This window comes from Schistocerca nitens, chromosome 9 (assembly GCF_023898315.1).
Source record: "Schistocerca nitens isolate TAMUIC-IGC-003100 chromosome 9, iqSchNite1.1, whole genome shotgun sequence".
In the NCBI taxonomy this organism is placed as follows: Eukaryota; Metazoa; Arthropoda; class Insecta; order Orthoptera; family Acrididae; genus Schistocerca; species Schistocerca nitens.
Window position 1 is genome coordinate 144,370,203 of NC_064622.1, and position 22,943 is coordinate 144,393,145.

The 22,943-nt window shown below is 39.0% G+C and overlaps 1 protein-coding gene across 2 annotated transcripts in view; it reads right to left on the minus strand.

The window, feature by feature from the left end:
* LOC126203755 (probable ATP-dependent RNA helicase kurz) overlaps nt 1–22,943 on the minus strand; it is a 134,753-nt gene that overhangs the window by 38,840 nt on the left and 72,970 nt on the right. For both annotated transcript variants that reach the window (XM_049938125.1, XM_049938124.1), the window contains 2 exons: nt 19,955–20,309; nt 1,824–2,160 (listed from right to left, as the gene is read on the minus strand). In XM_049938125.1, the coding sequence (XP_049794082.1) occupies nt 1,824–2,160; nt 19,955–20,309 (692 nt within the window). The remainder of the gene's footprint in view (nt 1–1,823; nt 2,161–19,954; nt 20,310–22,943) is intronic.

The following is a 22,943-nucleotide window of genomic DNA, read 5'->3' on the forward strand; positions in this document are numbered from 1 at the left end:
GTGCGCTCGAGAAATGGCAAATGGGATGAACTGTGATACCAACACTATTGTGTGACATTTGCATGCAATGGGGAAGGTTCAAATATCAGGTGTATGTGTAGCACATGTTCTACGCCAAAATCATAAAAATCAGTGGGTGACCATATATGCATCTCTGCTTGCTTCTCATCAACTGGCTTGTGAATAACACCTGCCATTCCTTCCTATATCATTATTGGTGATGTGAAATGGTGTCTCTATGCTAAAATAAAGGAAAGGAAAGGAATGGAATGGTTGAGCCCAAACAAAGCAGCAGCAGAATAAAAAAATTACCCCAGTGTTGGCTGACTGTTGTAAATAGTGAAAGAGAATATATTAGTGATTACTAACGTCTCTGTGTATCTCTTGTATTTGTTTAATTTATTGTAAAGCACTACAAACTTATGCATCAACCTAATAGAATGTTTGAGGTGTGAGAAAGTGGCTGAAAACATTGCTGCATGCATGCTGCAATTATATGATGAAGCCAAGTGCTATGTACAGGTGCAGAATACAAGATTACATCATGTCATAATGAAGAGTGGGGTACAAAATGGGTGTTGTCAGTCACTACTTCTATTCATCATCATAATGAATAAAGTTGTAAAAGCAGTTAGAAAATAGGAATCCATACATAGTTCATTAATAATTACGTAATTGTATGGGTCGAGACAGATGTGGACGACAAATTTTATATCTGGTATGAAAAATTTAAATGAATGGGCCTGCAATCAGCAAAACCAAGACAATAAGTTTTGTATCGAATAGAAATTCACAAAGTCTATCTAAGAATTTGAAATGAAGAGAATAGGTTGTCGGCATCTTACAATGATGAGATAGCATTGTCTCAGCGCATAACACCATACACTACACACCAAGAGACTGCCAACAGAACTTAATAAGCTTCCAATTTTGATCAAGATCGTTTGGCGCAAAACATTTTTTGTTACCTATATTGATGTACAGATGGGCAGCAGTGGTAATTACTGGAACAGTAGAGTGTTGCCTCCATTCAACAGAAACGAATTACCCCCACTCTAGTGGGGTATCAAACTACACTTAAGACTGGAGAGAAGCATGCAAGAGATTGACAAAGTGAAATGACTGCAGTGGTACAGTCATAAGGTGAAAACAGCTCTCCACAGCATCCTTTGGGTACATTTACCAAAATTTTCTTGGTAGAAGAGCAAATCAGATATTTTGTGATGGCTGGTGCAAGCAAATCAAGAAGCTCAAAATTGGAGATGTTGACTGGCATAAAACATATTAAGGAGAAATGTGCAAGGGAAAAATATTATCGAGGCAGCTCATATACACCCACATTTGGCTTGCTGGAGCAGAAATGAAAATAATGATTCCCTGTTAATGATCCCCCTGCATTAAGTTGCTTATTTGCAGAAACGAATATACACTCTATTGACCTCATTTCCTGTGCTGTTCTTCTTGCCTCACTTACTGCCACTATATTTATGGAACCATTACACAAATGACGTCACCAGTGAACATCATTAACAGGATACTTTAAACAGTGATACGACATGAAAATATCATATCTTTACCAGTTTCATTACTCATCAAAGTCCTAAAGTTCCCAGCGTCACAAACCAAGTCATACAAAATGCAGAAGGGGGAGGAGAGGGCAAGGAGGGCGGTGAGGAAGTAGGGGTGGGGGTGGTAACAAAAATTGCTGCTTTGTATGCTTGTGCAGATTTTGGAAGACATGGAAGAGATAATTACAGAGTGTGTAAAGCGAATACAGACAATAAAATATCTTAATAAAATCCATGAACTTTCAAACATAATACCTATAAGCATGCTTCCATCGTGGTCTATCTGCTGCATCCTTGATCTCATCCAGGTCCACACGGTGAGCAACCTGATCCACGAGGCCAGAAAGCAGCAGCTGTCGAAGATGTCGGGCCTGGGTATCAGAAGGCGGAGGCATACTTGGATCAACAGCTAACTCGAGTTCAGGTACAGCAAGCTGCAACTGTGATGCTAACTGCACACGAAGTCTTCGTACCTCTAGCATAGCCTTGTGGCGAAGTCCATGTTCAGAGCAGAATGACTCTAGATCTCGACCACTGTGAGAAGCAGCATACTCGGCAGCACCAACAGCACGCAAGAGTACCATAGGATCACCTAAATTATATTACATACAATAACGTTATAGCTTCTTGTAAATGGGCTGGTACAAAAATTCAATGATAAAGTATTCCTTCTGATACAGTATAATGTCTTCAACAAGAAACTTGGCAGTAAGAATGTAAAATGAACAAGAATAAATTATGAAGCATTGGAGGTATGAATTAAACAATGCCTTCAGTCACAACTTTTTCGTGTTTTATTAACTACACAATGCGTTTCGGACCCTGTGGGTCCATCGTCAGGTGTAATTTGTCTTAATACATGTTTTATTTATTCTCCTGAATGAGGTGAAATGCATATTCCCATCACAAAAAGATTTACTGTTAAGTTATGAATTTCAAAAGTCAAATGTGGAAAATGTGTGCAAAATAGTGGAAAATGAACAGTCCAAAGAAAGCATTTTTAACATTTTAGCAATGGCAAACATTCTTTTCTCCATTGTTTTAGTACATGTCACTTCATTCAAGATGTACACTTGCAAACACTTTATAAACACTTCACAGATGTTTTTGTACATGGTGTTGTCAAAGGTGAATTTATTTGTAGTGCTAAAGATATAACTATTAAACAATTGACATAAGCAAGAATTAACTTTAGAATAGGTCTTTAAAATTACTGAAATAACTAAGGCTTGCAAAATCTGTTTGTTCATTTAACATAGATTCTGGTTTTTTGATTTTGTGGAGGTATATCTCCAGTTGTTCTAACAGACTTAGGGTCTTACCATTGGCTTCATTATGTAGTATTACCAAATTGTTTTCTAGACTGTTGTTGACATGTTTTGTTTCCAACATATGTAGTGCAATGACTGATTTTTCGAAATTCTTGAGCCTGAAAGCATTTACATGTTCTTGAAAATGGGTCTTGAAGTTTCTGTCTGTTTACCCTACATAGTAGGCAGAACAACTGGGGCATGATACTTTGTACACTCCGCTGTTGTTGTATGTTTGTGCATTTAATTTTAGGTTATGGATGAGTAGGTTTCCTAACTTATTATTGGTTGAGAATGCAACTGTTACATTTGTTTGTCTGAAAAAGGTTGGCATTTTTTGTGATATGGGGCCCAGGTATGGCATACTGGCAAATATTTCCTCTTCTTTCACAGTGTGTTCATTCGTTGTGTTGCTTTTGTGTATTTGTCTGCTTAAATTGTCGTTTGTTTTGGCTGTGTAGCCATTGATTATGGCAATGCTCTTTATTGTATCTATCTCATTTTTGACAGTGTTTTCTTCTAAATCAAGGGAGTGTACTCGGTGTAGCATGGACCTAAATGCAGCGAGAAATTAGAAGCCATGCAACTAAAACTGCATCAGCAACACAATAACCAAACATCCAACAAAACACAATTTTATAAAAGAGTCATTAACCAAACTGACATCACCTTCATCGAAAAGGAACAACATCTACTCAGGAAAGGGCTAAAACAAAATGTAAACCCACATTAAGTAACAATAACCTCAAAAATCTGATCTACAGAGTAAAAAAACAGCTGATTTAGCTGAAAATTGGAAAACGTAAGTAACTGGAATTATTTCTACAGAAGAATCACGTACCAATTTTAGCAGTGCAGGAAACAAGAGTCTTCAATGAGAATTTAGGTGATACAGAACATTACAGAATTTATGAAGGTAAATCAATAATAAGAATAATGGAAAACACGCCAATATCTGGAACAGCATTTTATGAAAACAAGAAAATTGTAGGCAGTATAACAGATTTTAAGTAAAAATCAGAAACAATTCTCAAATTGATAATAAAGTGAAATAATAAAAACTATACCATTATATATTGCTATGAACAACAGAAGAAATTCACAGAAAGTAAATCAATTTTGGGATATGGCAGAATCCGATATCTCCAACATGCCTAAAAACAATGTTTTAACAGTCTCCGCTTTTATGAGCAATTTGAGAAGGAGACGAAATTTCAGAATATTGTAGCCAAATATCCATCACACTTGTCAAAATGCATAAGATGTTCTAGTTAAAACTGATGTCCACACATTTTTGCAAACTAGGAGGGTGGTTTGAAAAGTTCTCAGAATCACCACGAGAGGTCAGTGCTAGCGCAATGGGTTGTTCACATGATATTCATTGGATATTGGATTGTTGCCTGTAAATGCATGCCACATCAGTGCTCTTGGATGAGAGCTGTGGCAGTGATGTGGTTCTATTGTTGTTCCCGCGTTGTGATTTGCAAAGATGGTGGGGGGGGGGGGGGGAAATCGAGATTTGAGCAGTGATTAAGTACATTGTAAAGAAAGGTATGAAAGCAAAGAACATTCATGCCAATTTCCAGAATACACTGGGGGACTCAGCTCCTTCATATTCAACTGTTGTCAAGTGGACAAATGAATTTAAATTTGGTCGAGAGGGCTTAGATGATGATCCGCACAGTGGTCGGCCAAGACATGTCACTACTCCAGAAATCATCGCAAAAGTGCATGAAATGGTAATGGAGGATCGCTAATTGAAAGTACGTGAAATTTCTCACGCTTGCCAGATGTCACCTCAAGGGGTACATCACATTTTAACTCAAGAATTAGGAGAAATGAACAAGAGTTTTTGTGCCTGTTTGTGACCACAGATGAAACTTCGATGCACTACTATACACCAGAGACAAAACAACAGCCAAAGCAGTGTAAACATCTGATTCTCCACCACCAAAGAAAGCAAAGAAAATTCCTTCAGCGGGAAAGGTCATGGCATCAGTGTTCTGGGATGCGAAGGGGATTCTGTTTGTGGATTATCTCCCCACTGGGCAAACAATTACTGAAGAATACTATGCTAACCTCCTGGACAAATTGCATCAAAAGAAGCTTGCAATTAACATGCAAAAAATTGCACATCTGGTAAAAAAATACACTTTTCATATCATTGCCCAAATATAAGTAGATTAGTTTGTCTTTCGTTTTTCACCTGATAGATCAGAATTTTCAAATAATTGAATATCATAACGGATAAATATAATTAAATTCAAACTCACAAAAATTCTGATTGGGAAAAGAATGATATAAAGAAAAAGTGAAATAAACGAAGAAGTTCATACGCTGTTTAAAATGATGTGGCAAAGGATGTGTAATAAAAAGTTACATGTAAGCCAACTAACTGAATAAAAATAATTATCACAGTAATTTCGATAATGATTTAAAAATAAAAAAGAAACCTTGTGCACCTGATGAGATTCAAACCCATAACCTCCCGCACGTGAAACCGTTACCCTACTCGTAACACCACACAACCACACTACGTAACAGAACTTTTTTAACACTTTTGACACTCAAAATTATGATTTTTTTTTCTTTTTTCAATTACTCGCAAACAAGGGCCAACCAGTGTGAATGACTGCAGTGGGTGATACATGGAATCTTAATCTACATCACCATATTGATAGTTTCAAAAAGCCAAATGCACCACTAGGGACCTCTCCTTGTTAGTTATCTTTCTGCCATTATGTACATTTCCTTTCTATATTCTCATTTCACTTCTCCAAGTTTCTCTTGCTCCCAATTTATATTTAATTTCAGCCTATATGTATCTGTTCCTTTTTTTTTTTTAAGAAATCTATGTGTGACATACTAGGATCACATAACAGAAAGTTCCTCTTTCTGTGTTGTTTCCTACTTTCCAGTACAACTTCACCCCCCCCCCTCCCCATGTTGTCATTTCCCAATTTCTTATTTTTTATACCTTGAAAGCCTTCAAAATTTAGTATTTTATTATTAAAAAGACATTTTTCTGTCATTTTTGATTCTTTGATGTTTCTTTTCAGTCCTTTTCTTAATTCTGTAATCCATGCTATCGTAGATTTCTTTTTCCTGAAATACACAAATGTTCATTTCGTTAGTCTATTATTCATTTAGTAGACATGTCCATAGAAAATTAATCTTTCCTTTAATATTACTTCTGACGTTTTCTCTACTTTTTGTTGATCTTCTCATTTTCCAACCATCTGTAGTTTCTATTGCACAAATTATTTTTCTGATAATCCGTCTTTCAAGTCCATCTAGTCTATCCAACTTATAGATCACTGCCAAGGAGTCAAATGCATGTAAACATTTTAGTTGTACCACAGTGGTATACCAGTAATGTTTTAATTCCGCAGTTCTTGTTGTAGATTTTTTTCTGCTACACCAAATACTCTCTCTGTTTTATTATGTTTTACATCTATTGCAAATTTTTCTAGTCACTTCTGCTGCTATGTTTTCTCCAAGATATTTAAATGTATTTTGAAGCCACTCTATTTTACGTATTGGTGTTTCTACGTGGGTGTGTTTTTTATATTTATCACGAATTTTGAGTACAGTGCTATTGCTGTTTTTTTTTTTCCAGCAGATTTATTTGAGTAACTGCTTCTGTCAGATTTCCTGAAAATAATCCTTCCCAAAAATTTCACAATTTTTAGCTCCAAATTCCAGAGTCCTATAACTGTTTTCTAAAACTCGGTTAAACTACACAATTGATAAGCTGTCCCCTTCTCTTGCCGGTTTTTATTTTAAATGCATGAGATACTTTTCCCTTAACTACTTTATATATTATACTTAATCAATGAAAAGTCCAGGATGGAATAATGACAGTTTGATTGAAAGGACAGATCGCTTCTCACCATACAGTGGAGAAGCTGAGCCACAGGCAGACAACACACACACACACGCGCATTTATGCAAACGCACCTCATATCTCATATGCACATGCCCACTGCCTCTGGCTGCTTGGCTGCTGAGGCCAGACTGCACAGCATGACGAGAGAAGCAGTCTGGGTGATGTGGGCACCTACAGTCTTTTTACTTCTCTCCTTTTCCACACCCCCACCCCCTCCTCAACCTCTTGACTACACCTAGCTAATATACCCTCCCCCACCTCATCCCTGCATGTTCCCACAAGCAGCACTTTGTATCCCAACCCTACCCTGCTATCTCTGCCACACTCTGCCCCAGCCTCCTTATCCTCACCACATAAATTGCTTCTCCCTTCATGCTCTGTTGCTCACAGCCTGGCCTTGGCAACCAGAGACAGTGGTAATATGTGAATGAGTTGCTTGTATGAATATGTGTGTGTGTGTGTGTGTGTGTGCGCGCCCCTAATTCAGAAAAATGCCTTTTTGGCCAAAAGCTTACTATTTGTTTACCAATCTTTTCGTTGTGCCTGTGCGCAGCTCAGCATCTTCGTTGTGTGGTGAGTAGCAATCCATTCTTAAGTACCATATTTTTAGAGGTTAACAAATTATGTTTTCGTTAATTTTGCTTTAAAACAAAATACCCTAATGATATTTATCTATTGTTGCTCTGTCTGGTGAATCAAATGCTTTCTTGAAATCAATAATGGTATTATTAATGGTTTGCTGATTAAGATTCTGCGCTGAATTATTGATTTTATATTAAAACCTGTTCAGTGCAGCTGCTTCTCTTTCAAAAAGCGCCCTGATTTTCTCCTAGTCGTTTGTGTAAAGATTCTTCAACTCTGTTCAGGAGAATTTTTAATATTTTGAATGTAACTGGCAGAAACCATACTCCTCTGTAATTGCTGTAATTTTGTTTGTTACCTTTTTTCATCTAGTGGATGGATGACTGCTATTTTTCATGCTTCTGGAATCTTTTCTGTTTCCCAAATGTTTTCAAAAAAACAACTGTAGATCAGTTATAATATTTGCTTCTGACCATTTCAGTAATTCTCTGTAACTGAGCGTTGCTTTGCTCATTTTGAGTGTTTTGATGGCTTCATGAATTTCTAGCTATGTCGGTGGTAAATCTTCCTCAGTATTTTTTGGTATTGCTGAAAACTAGTTTATCAGTTGAGACTAGACAGTTTAAGAGCTTGTCGAAAAATTTTGCTGATGCTTCACAGGCTTCCTTGTTATTTAATCCTATTTTACCATTTTCAACTTCGAAATAAATACTTGCTGCCTGATACCCTTTAAGTACATGTTCAAAAGTTTGCTAAAAATTATAAGCTGAGATTTTTCAAAGTTCTTTTGATTTTCTAGATTATTTTTGGTGTTTCTCTTGTTTGTTGTCTGAATTGTTCTAAGGATTCTTCTTTTAAACATACAAATTTTCCCCATCTTTGAGCTCTTTATTCTAGTGCTTCTTCTCAGTCCTTGTGCCACAGTGCCTTCTTTTATTCTTGGCTGATTCTAATGTTTTCATGCCACTTTAGTAATTTGTACCTCAAGTTCATGCTAATCACCTTTTTTGTTTGTTTCTATTTCTTTTCTAAATTTGTCTATAAATTCTGCTGTATTGTTGGCTCTACTGGTGGAGTATCTGATTACTTTCTGTGATTTTATTTTTTTGTTTTAGATGGAAGAAATTATAGTTTAACCTTAGAGAGATAATGATTTGAATTCAATTCCACATTCTGGATCACTTTCACATTCATAATTTCCTTGCTATTCTTTTTGGATATGCCTGTGGAAGTTTTGACTTCTCTTGCTACAAGGCTAGTTTGAAAACTTCTCAGAATGGAATAGGAAAAAAGTACTTACATTACTGAAACTTCCTTTTATTTTTCAAAGTTGTCTCCTTGTAAATTAATGCACTTGGTCCAACAACGTTCCAGTGGCTTGATCCCATCTCGAAAATGAGTTTCCTCCAGTAGTTGTCAGCTCCAGCTATCAATTCTTCGTTTGAAGTGAATCTTCATCCACCAAGAAAAATTCTCAGTTTTGGGAAGAGATGGAAGTCTGATGGAGCCATATCAGGTGAATAAGGTGTGTGTGTGGCAACAATTCATACCCTAATTTGTGTAATTTTGTCTTGCAATAAAAGAAACAGGCAAAAGAGAATACAAACATCAATAAAATGAGGTCAACAGGAAGTGCAAAATGGCTAAGCAGGAAGGGCTAGAGGATTTAGAAGCATATGTTGTTGTTGTTCTTGTTGTTGTTAAGGTCTTCAGTCCAGAGACTGGTTTGATGCAGCTCTCCATGCTACTCTATCCTGTGAAAGCTTCTTCCTCTCCCAGTACCTACTGCAACCTACATCCTTCTGAATCTGCTTAGTGTATTCATCTCTTGGTCTCCCTCTACGATTTTTACTCTCCATGCTACCCTCCAATACTAAATTGGTGATCCCTTGATGCCTCAGAACATTTCCTACCAACCGATCCCTTCTTCTAGTCAAGTTGTGCCACAAACTCCTCTTCTCCCCAATTCTATTCAATACCTCCTCATTAGTTATGTGATCTACCCATCTAATCTTCAGCATTCTTCTGTAGCACCACATTTCGAAAGTTTCTATTCTCTTCTTGTCTAAACTATTTATCGTTCACGTTTCACTTCCATACATGGCTACACTCCATACACATACTTTCAGAAATGACTTCCTGACACTTAAATCTATACTCGATGTTAACAAATTTCTCTTCTTCGGAAATGCTTTCCTCGCCATTGCCAGTCTACATTTTATATCCTCTCTACTTCGACCATCATCAGTATTTTGCTCCCCAAATAACAAAACTCCTTTACTACTTTAAGTGTCTCATTCCCTAATCTAATTCCCTCAGCATCACCCGAGTTAACTCGACTACATTCCATTATCCTCATTTTGCTTTTGTTGATGTTCATCTTATATCCTCCTTTCAGGACACTGTCCATTCCGTTCAACTACTCTTCCAAGCCCTTTGCTGTGTCTGACAGAATTACAATGTCATCGGCGAACCTCAAAGTTTTTATTTCTTCTCCATGGATTTTAATACCTACTCCGAATTTTTCTTTTGTTTCCTTTATTGCTTGCTCAATATACAGATTGAATAATATTGGGGAGAGGCTACAACCCTGTCTCACTCCCTTCCCAACCACTGCTTCCCTTTCATGTCCCTCGACTCTTATAACTGCCATCTAGTTTCTGTACAAATTGTAAATAGCCTTTCGCTCCCTGTATTTTACCCCTGCCACCTTCAGAATTCGAAAGAGAGTATTCCAGTCAACATTGTCAAAAGCTTTCTCTAAGTCTACAAATGCCAGAAATGTAGGTTTGCCTTTTCTTAATCTAGCTTCTAAGTCGTAGGGCCAGTATTGCCTCACGTCTTCCAATATTTCTACAGAATCCAAACTGATCTTCCCCGAGGTCAGCTTCTACCAGTTTTTCCATTTTTCTGTAAAGAATTCGTGTTAGTATTTTGCAGCCGTGACTTATTAAACTGATAGTTCGGTAATTTTCACATTTGTCAACACCTGCTTTCTTTGGGATAGGAATTATTATATTCTTCTTGAAGTCTGAGGGTATTTCGCCTGTCTCATACATTTTGCTCACCAGATGGTAGAGTTTTGTCAGGACTGGCTCTCCCAAGGCTGTCAGTAGTTCTAATGGAATGTTGTCTACTTCCGGGGCCTGTTTTGACTCAGGTGTTTCAGTGCTCTGTCAAACTCTTCACGCAGTCTCATATCTCCCATTTCATCTTCATGTACATCCCCTTCCATTTCCATAATATTGTTCTTAAGTGCACTGGCCTTGTATAGACCCTCTATACATTCCTTCCACCTTTCTGCTTTCCCTTCTTTGCTTAGAACTGGATTTCCATCTGAGCTCTTGATATTCATACAAGTGGTTCTCTTTTCTCCAAAGGTCTCTTTAATTTTCCTGTAGGCAGTATCTATCTTACCCCCAGTGAGATAAGCCTCTACATTCTTACATTTGTACTCTAGCAATGCTTGCTTAGCCATTTTGTCCTTCCTGTCGATCTCATTTTTGAGATGTTTGTATTCCTTTTTGCCTGCTTCATTTACAGCATTTTTATATTTTCTTCTTTCATCAATTACATTCAATATTTCTTCTGTCACCCAAGGATTTCTACTAGCCCTCGTCTTTTTACCTACTTTATCCTCTGCTGCCTTCACTACTTCATCCCTCAAAGCTACCCTTTCTTCTTCTACTGTATTTCTTTCCCCCATTCTGGTCAATTGTTCCCTTATGCTCTCCCTGAAACTCTGTACAACCTCTGGTTTAGTCAGTTTATCCAGGTCCCATCTCCTTAAATTCCCACCTTTTTGCAGTTTCTTCAGTTTTAATCTACAGTTCATAACCAATAGATTGTGGTTAGAGTCCACAACTGCCCCTGGAAATGTCTGGCAATTTAAAACCTGGTTCCTAAATCTCTGTCTTACCATTATATAATCTATCTGAAACCTGTCAGTACCTCCAGGCTTCTTCCATGTATACAACCTTCTTTCATGATTCTTGAACGAAGTGTTAGCTACAATTAAGTTATGCTCTGTGCAAAATTCTACCAGGTGGCTTCCTCCTTCATTTCTTACCCCCCAATCCATATTCACTTACTAAGTTTCCTTCTCTTCCTTTTCCTACTGTTCAATTCCAGTCACCCATGACCATTAAATTTTCGTCTCCCTTCACTATCTGAACAATTTCTTTTATCTCATCATACATTTCTTCAATTTATTCGTCATCTGCAGAGCTAGTTGGCATATAAACTTGTACTACTGTAGTAGGCGTGGGCTTTGTGTCTATCTTGGCCACAATAATGCGTTCACTATGCTGTTTGTAGTAGCTTACCTGCACTCCTATTTTTTTTATTTATTATTAAACCTACTCCTGCATTACCCCTATTTGATTTTGTATTTATAACCCTGTATTCATCTGACCAAAAGTCTTGTTCCTCCTGCCACCGAACTTCGCTAATTACCACTATATCTAACTTTAACCTATCCATTTCCCGTTTTAAATTTTCTAACCTACCTGCCCGATTAAGGGATCTGACATTCCATGTTCCGATCCGTAGAATGCCAGTTTTCTTTCTCCTGATAACGGCGTCCTCTTGAGTAGTCCCCGCCCGCAGATCCGAATGAGGGACTATTTTACCTCTGGAATATTTTACCCAAGAGGACGCCATCATCATTTAACCATACAATAAAGCTGCATGCCTTCGGGAAAAATTACGGCTGTAGTTTCCTCTTGCTTTCAGCCGTTCACAGTACCAGCACAGCAAGGCCGTTTTGGTTAGTGTTACAAGGCCAGATCAGTCAATCATCCGGACTGTTGCCCCTGCAACTACTGAAAAGGCTGCTGCCCCTCTTCAGGAACCACACGTTTGTCTGGCCTCTCAACAGATACCCCTGCGTTGTGGTTGCACCTATGGTACGGCTATCTGTATCACTGAGGCATGCAAGCCTCCCCACCAACAACAAGGTCTATGGTGGTTCATGGAGGGGGGGAGGGTCTATTGTTCATGGGAATGGGCATATATCACTACGGAAAAAACAGATGCTGCCTACAGGAACATTAAAGAAACCCTTAGAGAATAGAGAACCACCAGTATGGAAATCAAGAGCTCAGATTGAAAATCAGCCCTAAACAAAGAAGGGAAAGCAGAAAGGTGGAAGAGTATACAGAGGGTCTATAGATGTGAGATGTACCTGAGAGCAATATTATGGAAATGGAAGAGGATGCAAATGAAGATGAGGTGGGAGATATGATACTGTGAAAGAATTTGATAGAGCACTGAAAGACCTAAGTCAAAATAAGGCGCTGGGAGTAGACAAAATTGTGTTAGAACTACTGATAGCCTTGGGAGAGCCAGCCATAACAATACTTTTCCTTCTGGTGAGCGAGATGTATGACAGCTGAAACACTCTCAGATTTCAACAAGAATATAATAATTCCAATTTTAAAAAAATCACAGGTACTGACAGGTGTGAAAACTACTGAACTATCAGTTTAATAAGTCATAGCTCCAAAATGCTAACACAAATTCTTTACAGCAGAACGGGTGAACTTGTAGAAGACGACATCGGGGAAGATCAGTTTGAATTCTGGAGAAATTGAGGAACACTCAAGGCAATACTGACCCTACGACTTCTCATATAAGACACATTCAGGAAAGGCAAAGCTATGTATATAGCATTTGTAGACTTCCATCAATAAAAACAAAATGAGGATCATGGAATGTGGTCAAATTTAATCAGGTGATACTGAAGGAATTACATTAGGAAATGTGACTTAAAGAAGTAGATGAGTTTTGCTATTTGGGCAGCAAAGTAAATAATGATAGTCGAAGTAGAAAGGATATAAAATGTAGACTGGCAACGGCAAGAAACACGTTTCTGAAGAAGAGAGATTTGTTAACACTGATTATAGATTTAAGTGTCAGGAAACCTTTTCTGAAAGTATTTGTATGGAGCATAGCCATGTATAGGTGTGAAATATGGATGACAAACAGTTTAGACAGGAAGAGAATAGAAGCTTTTGAAATGTGATGGATTGGTTGGCAGGACATATTCTGAGGCATCAAGGGATCACCAGTTTAGTACTGGAGGGAAGAGTGTGTTCGTGAGGGTGAGTGTGTGTGTGTGTGGGGGGGGGGGGGAGGGGGGGGGAGGAGGTAAAAATCATAGGAGACCAAGAGATGAATACAGTAAGCAGATATAGAAAGGTGTAAGCTGCGGTAGTTACTCAGAGATAAAGAGGCTTGCAAGGGATAGAGTATCATCAAATCAGTCTTTGTACTGAAGGCCACAACAACAACAAATCAGCTGTGATGACACTGAAATCTACTGGTGTTCCGTGTTACCAAGGTTGCCCTTCTGTTCGAAAACTTATCTCTCTCAAAAAATTAATGAAGAGTAGTTTTCTTCCAATTGTGCACTGGAGTAACATTTTGTATGTATTATATCAGACACTCTGCAAACCTTTCTTTTCTTTCTTTCTTTTTAAGTCAACGAACTTCAGCTACAGATGTCACAGAATGTATATATTTCCTTCTTGATCTCTTCCTACTATAATGACTCTTGCACAAAGCAAATCATTTTAATGATCAGTTCTTCTGTTTTCTAAATCAATAAACACTTTTTTGTCATGTTTTAATCTTTGGTCAAGATGAAGAGAAGAAGGCTTACAGGCTTCATTTTCTAATGTTTTTCCATCGTGAGACTTATCACTACTTTATTAAATGTCTTATGCGTTTTATGGTGAATGTAGACATTTGTGTACTTTGGTTGCCCTCACGGCAAATAAACACATCCTGAATATCGTAGATGTTTCACAAAATGCTTAGCCATAAACCCTTACTGAAACACCATCCACATTTCCACTGTAAAAATATGCTCTGTTACTATTCACTCTGTTGCTTGCTTCACCATGTGCAAGGCCACATAAAAAAGCATTTTGCAGATCATAGTTTCTTAGTTTATAAAACTCCGTAAAAAGATTATCTTTACCACTTACATTTGTAACATTTGCAACAGCTGAGATAAGCTTTCAGTTTTCACAGCACAATCACAACTGTAATCCTGCTTCATTGATGGAACAGTTCTGTCTGTTTTTTCACTCGTGTAGTGTAGTCCCAAATTTCTTCATACTTTTGCCTTTCTTTACTTCTAGTCATCTTCATTTCTAGCATGTTTTCTACATTTCTCACAACTACTAGATACAGACTCTTCTTCACTATCAGCCATGGTACCAACACTATAACATGTAACTGCAAGTGTACGTCCTACTGTCTACCACTGACTGAGTTAATGTTACTGCTTGGCTTAACTTCCTCATGCACTGCAAGACTGTGATCCAAAGATGCCCAAAATACTTCTTTTGTAAAATGGGAGAATAAACATGGATAATAATTAATCATATTATGTCAAGAGCTCATTTTTTAACATTTTGTAGATTAGTTACTTGTCACATTATAGCACATAAATGAATTGTGGAAAATATAGTTTTATGCCACAATTTAACTAAATGAAGGGATATGGTGACAAAACATATCCTGAGGCTTTGAGTAAAAGCCTCTTTGGTAATGGAGAGGAATGAGGGAGATACAAATTGTAGAGGAAGAACAAGGTTTGAATACAGAAAGTAGGGTCAAATGGATTTAGGGGCAGGGTTAAACAAATATGAAGAGGAATGCAAAAGATAGACAAGAGAGGATAGGTGCATTATCCTGTTTTTGGACTGATGACTACAACACAATTCTAGAAACAATGGAGTCTAGTATAGTTTAGTTATTTCCTCATCCTAAGGATCACGATCGCAATCTTTTGCGAGTGTTAAACAAATCACTGAAAATTTTGGAAACTTGCTGACCATTTACATGACCACCTTAAGTGTCAGATATGCTGCTTAATACTTATCTGTGTTCAATCTCTCTCTCTCTCTCTCTCTCTCTCTCTCTCTGTCTCACACACACACACACACACACACACACACACACTTATATCATTACGTTCAGTAACTGGCACAGGTATGACAATGCTGCTAAATAACACTGTTGGCACAATCTACTGTATGGGCCAACAGTGACTCAACAACAAGCTAGGGAACAGAACCCCGCAGGAGAAAATGAAAACTTGCCATTTGAGTCAATCTATCGGAAAGCAGACAGTCCGAAACTGTGTAGAGACATACACGAAAAAGATTACAACACTCGGCAGGTGCCGGCAACTGCACAGAAAAGCACACGGCATGAGATGCAAGGCAAGGTCCATGGTAGTTCAACTCTGTGTTAGAGCTGTCCTGACTGGCTTACTGTCACCAACAGCTAAACACTTCAGGCACTGGGTCTGCCCATAAAAAGTGTCATATGACCCCTCCACACAGTCCCTCCCTCAGCAGTCATCTGCACTAATCCACTGTACTACCTCATCTGCCACCATCAAATTGCAAATTGTTTGCAGGTGGAAATACTAAATCTCCCCCCCCCCCCCCCCCCAAAAAAAAAAAAAAAAAAAAAAAAAAAAAAAAAAAAAAAAAAAAGGAGCAATGTAGTGCCGAAAATGCCCTATATCCTGTGCAGAAACAGAGAGAAAACTGGAGATCCAGGCTACTGGAGGAGGCAATTCTAACACCTCTGGCACCACCAGAGGGGAGGAAGCGGGTGGGGGCTAAGACAACAGATGGTTCACTGGCAGCATCAGAGGCAAGCCCACATCCACTGGTCAGGGGGGTAAGGAGGAGGAGGAGGAGGAGGAGGAGGAGGAGGAGGAGGTGGTAGTGGTGGTGGTGGTGGTGGAGGAGGAGGAGGAGGAGGGTGGGTCAAAATCCATGGGCTCCATATGATAGGATCATGAGTGGAGCCTCACTGAGGCCCAAGGCCACGGGCTAATGGTTGCCAAGTCACCGCTGCAAGTGGAAGCCTGCCCCTGGAACAACATTCCAAGCAACTCTGCTTCCCAGCTGACTGGTAGACTGTGGCAGTGTAAAACCCAACAGGATGCAGATGCAAATGATTTGTATCATGGGTCAACTGCTCCCAACTGACATCATGGGTCAACTGCTCCCAACTGACATCCCCCAACTAACAACTGCTGACCTTCAGAACTTATCACGAGACCTGGTCGCCAGCCCTGCTGCCAATTGAAACACAAGGCTATAAATGCAGACCCTGGGAGGAAAAGGCGGCAGGCCACATGCAACAAATCCAAGCAACCCTGACGGGTGGTTTCCATGCAAATGATTTGCTGGACTGCACCTGTTCACTGGCATTGCCAGGTACATAGCCAGTAAACATGACAACGTGCTGCCGTGTAAAGAGGCAGATACTGACTTCTTCATCTGGGTCTGAAATATATGCACAAAAGGTTCCACCTCTAAGCCAGAAGCCAGGTGAAATGAGGAATTAGTCAGATGCTGGATACCACTGCAAATGCAAAAGTCTTCAAATTTCTGTGACACTAATTGCTGACTGTTATCGGACACAAGAGTCCTGAGTGATCCCTCAATAGCAAAAATGACTGACAAAGCACATACCGTGGCGGTCAGTGACATGGAGGAGAGCTTGGCTATGTACGGGAAATTTGACAAGGCATCAAACACTAACAACCATATGCTGCCCAAAATCGGACCCTCAGAATCGACATGCACTCTATCCCAAGCGTGCTCTGGGATCAACCAAGAGGAAAACTAGTGTGATGGTGTACCTGGTTTGGTGCACGCGTTCTCTCGCGCGTTCTCTCTCTCTCTCTCTCTCTCTCTCTCTCTCTCTCACACACACACACACACACACACACACTCTACTGTTATTTTTCCCTACTGGCAACATAATAACCAACAACTGAAGAGCATTTTTCAAACATAAATTTTCGGGGAATCATTTTTTAGATACCATACCAAAATACTAATTAAGTAAAATAAATAATTTAACATTTACTCTGCTTTTGTAGTCATGATTCTGAGTGAGCGTTCGACTTTCCTAAAATTTTCATTGTTTATATCACAGTAGAGGGACAAAGTTCCCAAGTTTCTTCTGGAGTTGACAAATGAAAAGATGGGAGTCCAAGTTTTGTTATTACATATATTTTTTCTGTTTCTTTTTTATCTTTAATGTTAATTACAAATAAATAATTTAACTGGATTGATAAAACATCTACTCACCAAGCAACAGCAGAACACACACATAAAAGAAGGTTGTAAATAGGCAAGCTCTCGGAGCCATTGGTTCCTCCTTCAGGTAGACAGTTTGAAGAGGGGTGATGGAGAAGGACTGAAGAGGTCTAGGAAAAGGTATGAATTTCAGGAAAGCCACTCAGAACCTTGCATCATGGGAGACATACCGGACATCCTGTCTGGTAAGTCTTCCCTGACCCGCAGTTTTGAGAGGCTTTCCTGAAATTTACACTTTTCCTAGACCTCTCCAGTCTGTTTCCTTCATCATTCTTCCTTCACCTTCAACCCTTCTACCTGGCTCAAAAAGCTTGCACAATTATAACCTCCTTTTATGTGTGTGTTCTGTGGCTGCTTGGTGAGTAGATGTTTTTATCCAGCCAATTAAATTATTTTGTCAAAAACAGATTGTTTTCATTGTTATAATTAAAAAGACAGCTACTTTGCTACTCATTTGGGATAGAATAATATAATGTACTACAATACAACACTTTAGTGTCGTATTTTTCCATAATGCTTGATAAGCAAAAGAGCAAAATAGTAACAAACACTACTGATACACAAACAACACAAAATACTGGCTACAACAATACTACATTGGTAATCTATTGATCACTTTCAACAATGTCCTTACAAAACTCTTCTGGTATGTTAAAATGTCTCATTTACTACATCCTTTTTCTTTTCCTTGCAGACATGTTTTTCTTTAGCAAGGTGGCTGCTTTCCTCAATTTCTGGCTGCATTTTCTGGATTTCCACACCTCATCCTCTACAGAGCTTCCATTGTAAGTGTCCGACACTGACAACATACCTTCTTCTTAGACTTTTCATAAGCCATCATTCACTGAGCAATTATTTTAAGTGACACCTTAGATTTAGTGTTTTTAATGCACTGGGCTTGAGATCCTTTGCTTCCCAATCTTCATTTAGTATTCTGACAATGCCATGTTGTTCCAGCACTGTATATCCAGCTGGTTTAACACAAACTTCCTTTTTTGGCAGTCTTTTCCCACTCGTATCAAACAGTGTGCGACCATTAAGAGGGAAATAATGTACCCTTATTAAATTTCCTGGTCTCTTCCATAAAGGTCATTAGTGTGCACATCATTACTGTAATTTTATTTTGACTGCAGTCAGAAAGCAAATTAATTTCATTTGGAACTTTTTCTGGCTAGAACACCTCAAGGTTTCTGAGAAAAGCCAATACAGCAAAGGCTACTTGGTTGCATCTGTTCAATCCTTCTGTATCAAGTAAAAAAAAAAAAAAAAAAAAAACAATCCTTTCCTCTGCCTCCGCTCATGAATGAAACATAATGCACAAATTGTATAGCCAAACCCGTCTTGAATAGTATAATTTACCTAAACAGAACTTCTGTTATATATCAAATCAAACCTTAACCATATTCGGATTTTCCTCCTTCCTCGTGGCATAGGACTTGTTTGCAGGTGGTGTGTGCAACATTTGATTTGCTACTAATTGATTCTTTTTCCCCAGATATTGTACCCTAAATCCAATAGACCACTCTTGCATGCTGAGCATGCATCTGTATGGGGTGTTTTAAATGAAAAATTAAAGCAATGATAGAAAATGTGTTTGTACATCGATTAAGAGCAAGTAAAAAGGCCTGAGAATTACTTTTTTCTTTTAATGAAAGGCTTCCACATTTTGATTGTATTCCACTTGGATGCTAAGTTTCATCTTTTTCTTGAATAGTGACACACTCTTACACCTACATGTTTTAATATCATTCTCTATAGCTTGTGTAACTTCCTTATCTTTAGTTGTGCTGTAGTCGTCCCATAAGTTTTCAGCCAGTAACTACCCTGCTACACTCAATTTATTGGCCAAATTTGAGAATCTGTCTTTGAAGAAGCCTGATGGTACTTGAAATTTTGTGGCACGTACAGGCAGTCTGTGGCCATATTTTTTCCTCATGTTGTACTTTATTGAAACGGTATACTTCCTTTTTGTTTCATTCTTCATGATGTGATTACCTCATATTTTATTAATAATTTATCCTGAACAGCTTTGTTTACACTATTTACATGACGATGAAAAGTTGTGAGATCATCATAAATGAGATCAGCTGCTCTGTGTTCTTTTTTTCCTAGGCTTTTGGATTCACTGGTATGTTTGGTTCTATTGCTGGTTTTGGCAGCTAGTGCTTGTCTTCAGTTCACATTTTCTTTTTTCTTTATTTTTCAGAAAACACCCTGAATGATTTTTGCTAAAACTGGTGTTTCCAACTCCTCTAACAGCAGCAAATATTGGCTTTTGACCCAACCGCTTCAACAGGTCGTGCACGGCAACAACTTGATTTGCAGCTACAAGAATCTGAATTTTGAAAAACTGAGCAATTTAACTGACTTCGGCAAAAAACTCCTCAATTCTTCTTTATGTCATCTCTGATAAACAGGCAGAAAGATAAGCAATATTTGTACTACAAACAAGATGTCACTTACCCAGCATTAGGGAGTTCCCAGAGCCAGCCCACGCTCTACGTGTTTGTAAAATTTTGGAGCCTGCTGAATGTTCATCTGTTAATAAAAGCTCCTGAACAGATAGGGCAGCCACCATACAGACTGCATATGGTAACAGATCATGCTGGTGACCAAGAGCTAACATCTTGCCAAAACGTGGAGCTAATGGCAGCACAGCCACAGCACGACCAAGCTCTGTTACTTTTGATGACCATTCACTATCTGCTTTGTCAGTTTTTGCATCCACTGTTTCAAGTATCCCCAGCAGCTTCAGGCGTCTCTCTGCTGCTCGCAGTTGCAATCCATCTGGTGCTGAAGGGAACGGAAAATTCACAACCTGTGGAGATAGGATTGTAATGTTCTTTCATGCTCTACTTTCTGTAAACATATATGTTTAACCTCTCCAGTAACCGATAATACGTGATTGAATGGAAAGGTTGTAATGTCCCCACAGAAAATACCCTCTACCACACACCAATTAATCATTGTCAATCAAACCATCCACATTCATTCACTTTGGAAAAGTATCTGATCTGATTTTCTCGTAACATATGCGGCGACAGCTCGACGACGCCAAAGTATTTTCTAGTGCGTTCATTCTTTGAAATAACAGAGATGCATATACGCATTCTCCATGGTTGTTAGAGTGGTAACTAGGACAGCTTCTGGAGTATCTGTTGAGGGATTGACGTGTTTCTGAGGGATACACATTCTGCTTTTCTTCTCGCTAAAGCAAGCCAATTAACATTTGTGCCGCTAGTGGTTTGTTTGAAGAGAAAGAGACTGTAAACGGAAAATAATTAAGACATGGAATCACCGGAGATCTGGACATGTATTGGAGATGGATGTAATACACGATTTCCTTCATAAATAAGGTTTGTGACTTTTTTGTTCTGGAGTAAATGAACGAATGAGTTTTTTCTGAATCATTTGATGATCACGTTGGCCCTGTAATTAGTGGGGAAGTTTCAGCTGTGTCGAAGAGAGCCTGCAATCACTGAGTCTGTGTTAAATCGTCGAAAAAGGCTTCGTAAACATCTGGAATTCGCAATCTTTCGTAAAAGGAACAAATTGTCCACACGATTGATTCTCCCGACTGAATGCAGTGTTTAACAGTAATAATAAATGTAAAGATCTCTTACAGCAAGCCAGCCGCTGATTACCAAGACAAAGGACTCCACCAAAGATTCCATTTGGCTGATTTCATGTAACGAAATATTATATTAAAAACTGTGCATAGATAAAGGAGAGAAAGAGAGAGAGAGCAAATGAAAATAGAGATAATACTAATAATCCTCCATTAGTCTAACTTTTCGCCTGTCTTATCACGGATCAGCCAAGAAATGGGAGGCCCTTACTTTACTGTATAGATTTATGTGTGAAGGTGAAGGGATCTTAAAGGCAACAGATACACGTCTATACAGAGAAGACATTACACAAAGTTAGCGGCTAGCTGCATTCATCATCTATTCTTAGATGAAGAGACGGCAACTTATTATCCTTAACATTTTAAAAAATGTTAAAAGGTGACTGTTTCTATCACTCAATGATTGGCAGAGCATTAGTGATTTAAAAAGGTCAGAAATTGATAGGAGAAGGTGGTGATAACATGGATTACTTACTTACTAGAAAAGTCAATAGATAGTGGTGGAGCTTGTTAGGAGGCGTATTAAATGTTTGGTACCTTTGTCACTGGCCACAGTCATTCAGTTCATAGCAATTAAAACTAAGGTTACAAATATCAATCATGGAGATGGAATATATAAAAACAAAGACGATGTAACTTACCAAACAAGAAAGCGCTGGTTGATAGACACAATAAAAAACACACAAACACACACACAAATTTCAAGCTTTCGCAACCCAAGATTGCTTCATCAGGAAAGAGGGAAGGAGAGGGAAAGACGAAAGGATGTGGGTTTTAAGGGAGAGGGTAAGGAGTCATTTCAATCCTGGGAGCGGAAAGACTTACCTTAGGGGGAAAAAAGGACAGGTATACACTCGCACACACACACACACACACACACACATATCCATCCATCCATCCGCACATATACAGACACAGGCAGACGTGTTTCCCTCATATATATGACATACATATAAGACACCAACCACTTTCTCGAACGTCTAGAATCCTTACCCAATCTGTTACCCCCGGAAACCATCCTTGTAACCATTGATGCCACTTCCTTATACACAAATATCTCGCACGTCCAGGGCCTTGCTGTGATGGAGCACTTCCTTTCATGCCGATCACCTGTCACCCTACCTAAAACCTCTTTCTTCATTACCTTAGCCAGCTTCATCCTAACTCACAACTTCTTCACTTTCGAAGGCCAGACATACCAACAGTTAAAGAGAACAGCCATGGGTACCAGGATGGCCACCTCGTGCGCCAACCTATTTATGGGTCGCTTAGAGGAAGTCTTCTTGGTTACCCAGGCCTGCCAACCCAAAGTTTGGTACAGATTTATTGATGACATCTTCATGATCTGGACACTCAGTGAAGAAGAACTCCAGAATTTCCTCTCCAACCTCAACTCCTTTGGTTCCATCAGATTCACGTGGTCCTACTCCAAATCCCATGCCACTTTCCTCGATGTTGACCTCCATCTGTCCAATGGCCAGCTTCACACATCCGTCCACATCAAACCCACCAACAAGCAACAGTACCTCCATCATGAGAGCTGCCACCCATTCCATATCAAACGGTCCCTTCCCTACAGCCTAGGTCTTTGTGGCAAACGAATCTGCTCCAGTCCTGAATCCCTGAACCATTACACCAATAGCCTGAGAACAGCTTTCGCATCCTGCAGCTACCCTACCGACCTGGTACAGAAGCAAATAACCAGAGCTACTTCCTAATCCCCTTAAACCCAGAACCTCCCACAGAAGAACCACAAAAGTGCCCCACTTGTGACAGGATACTTTCCGGGACTGAATCAGACTCTGAATGTGGCTCTCCAGCAGG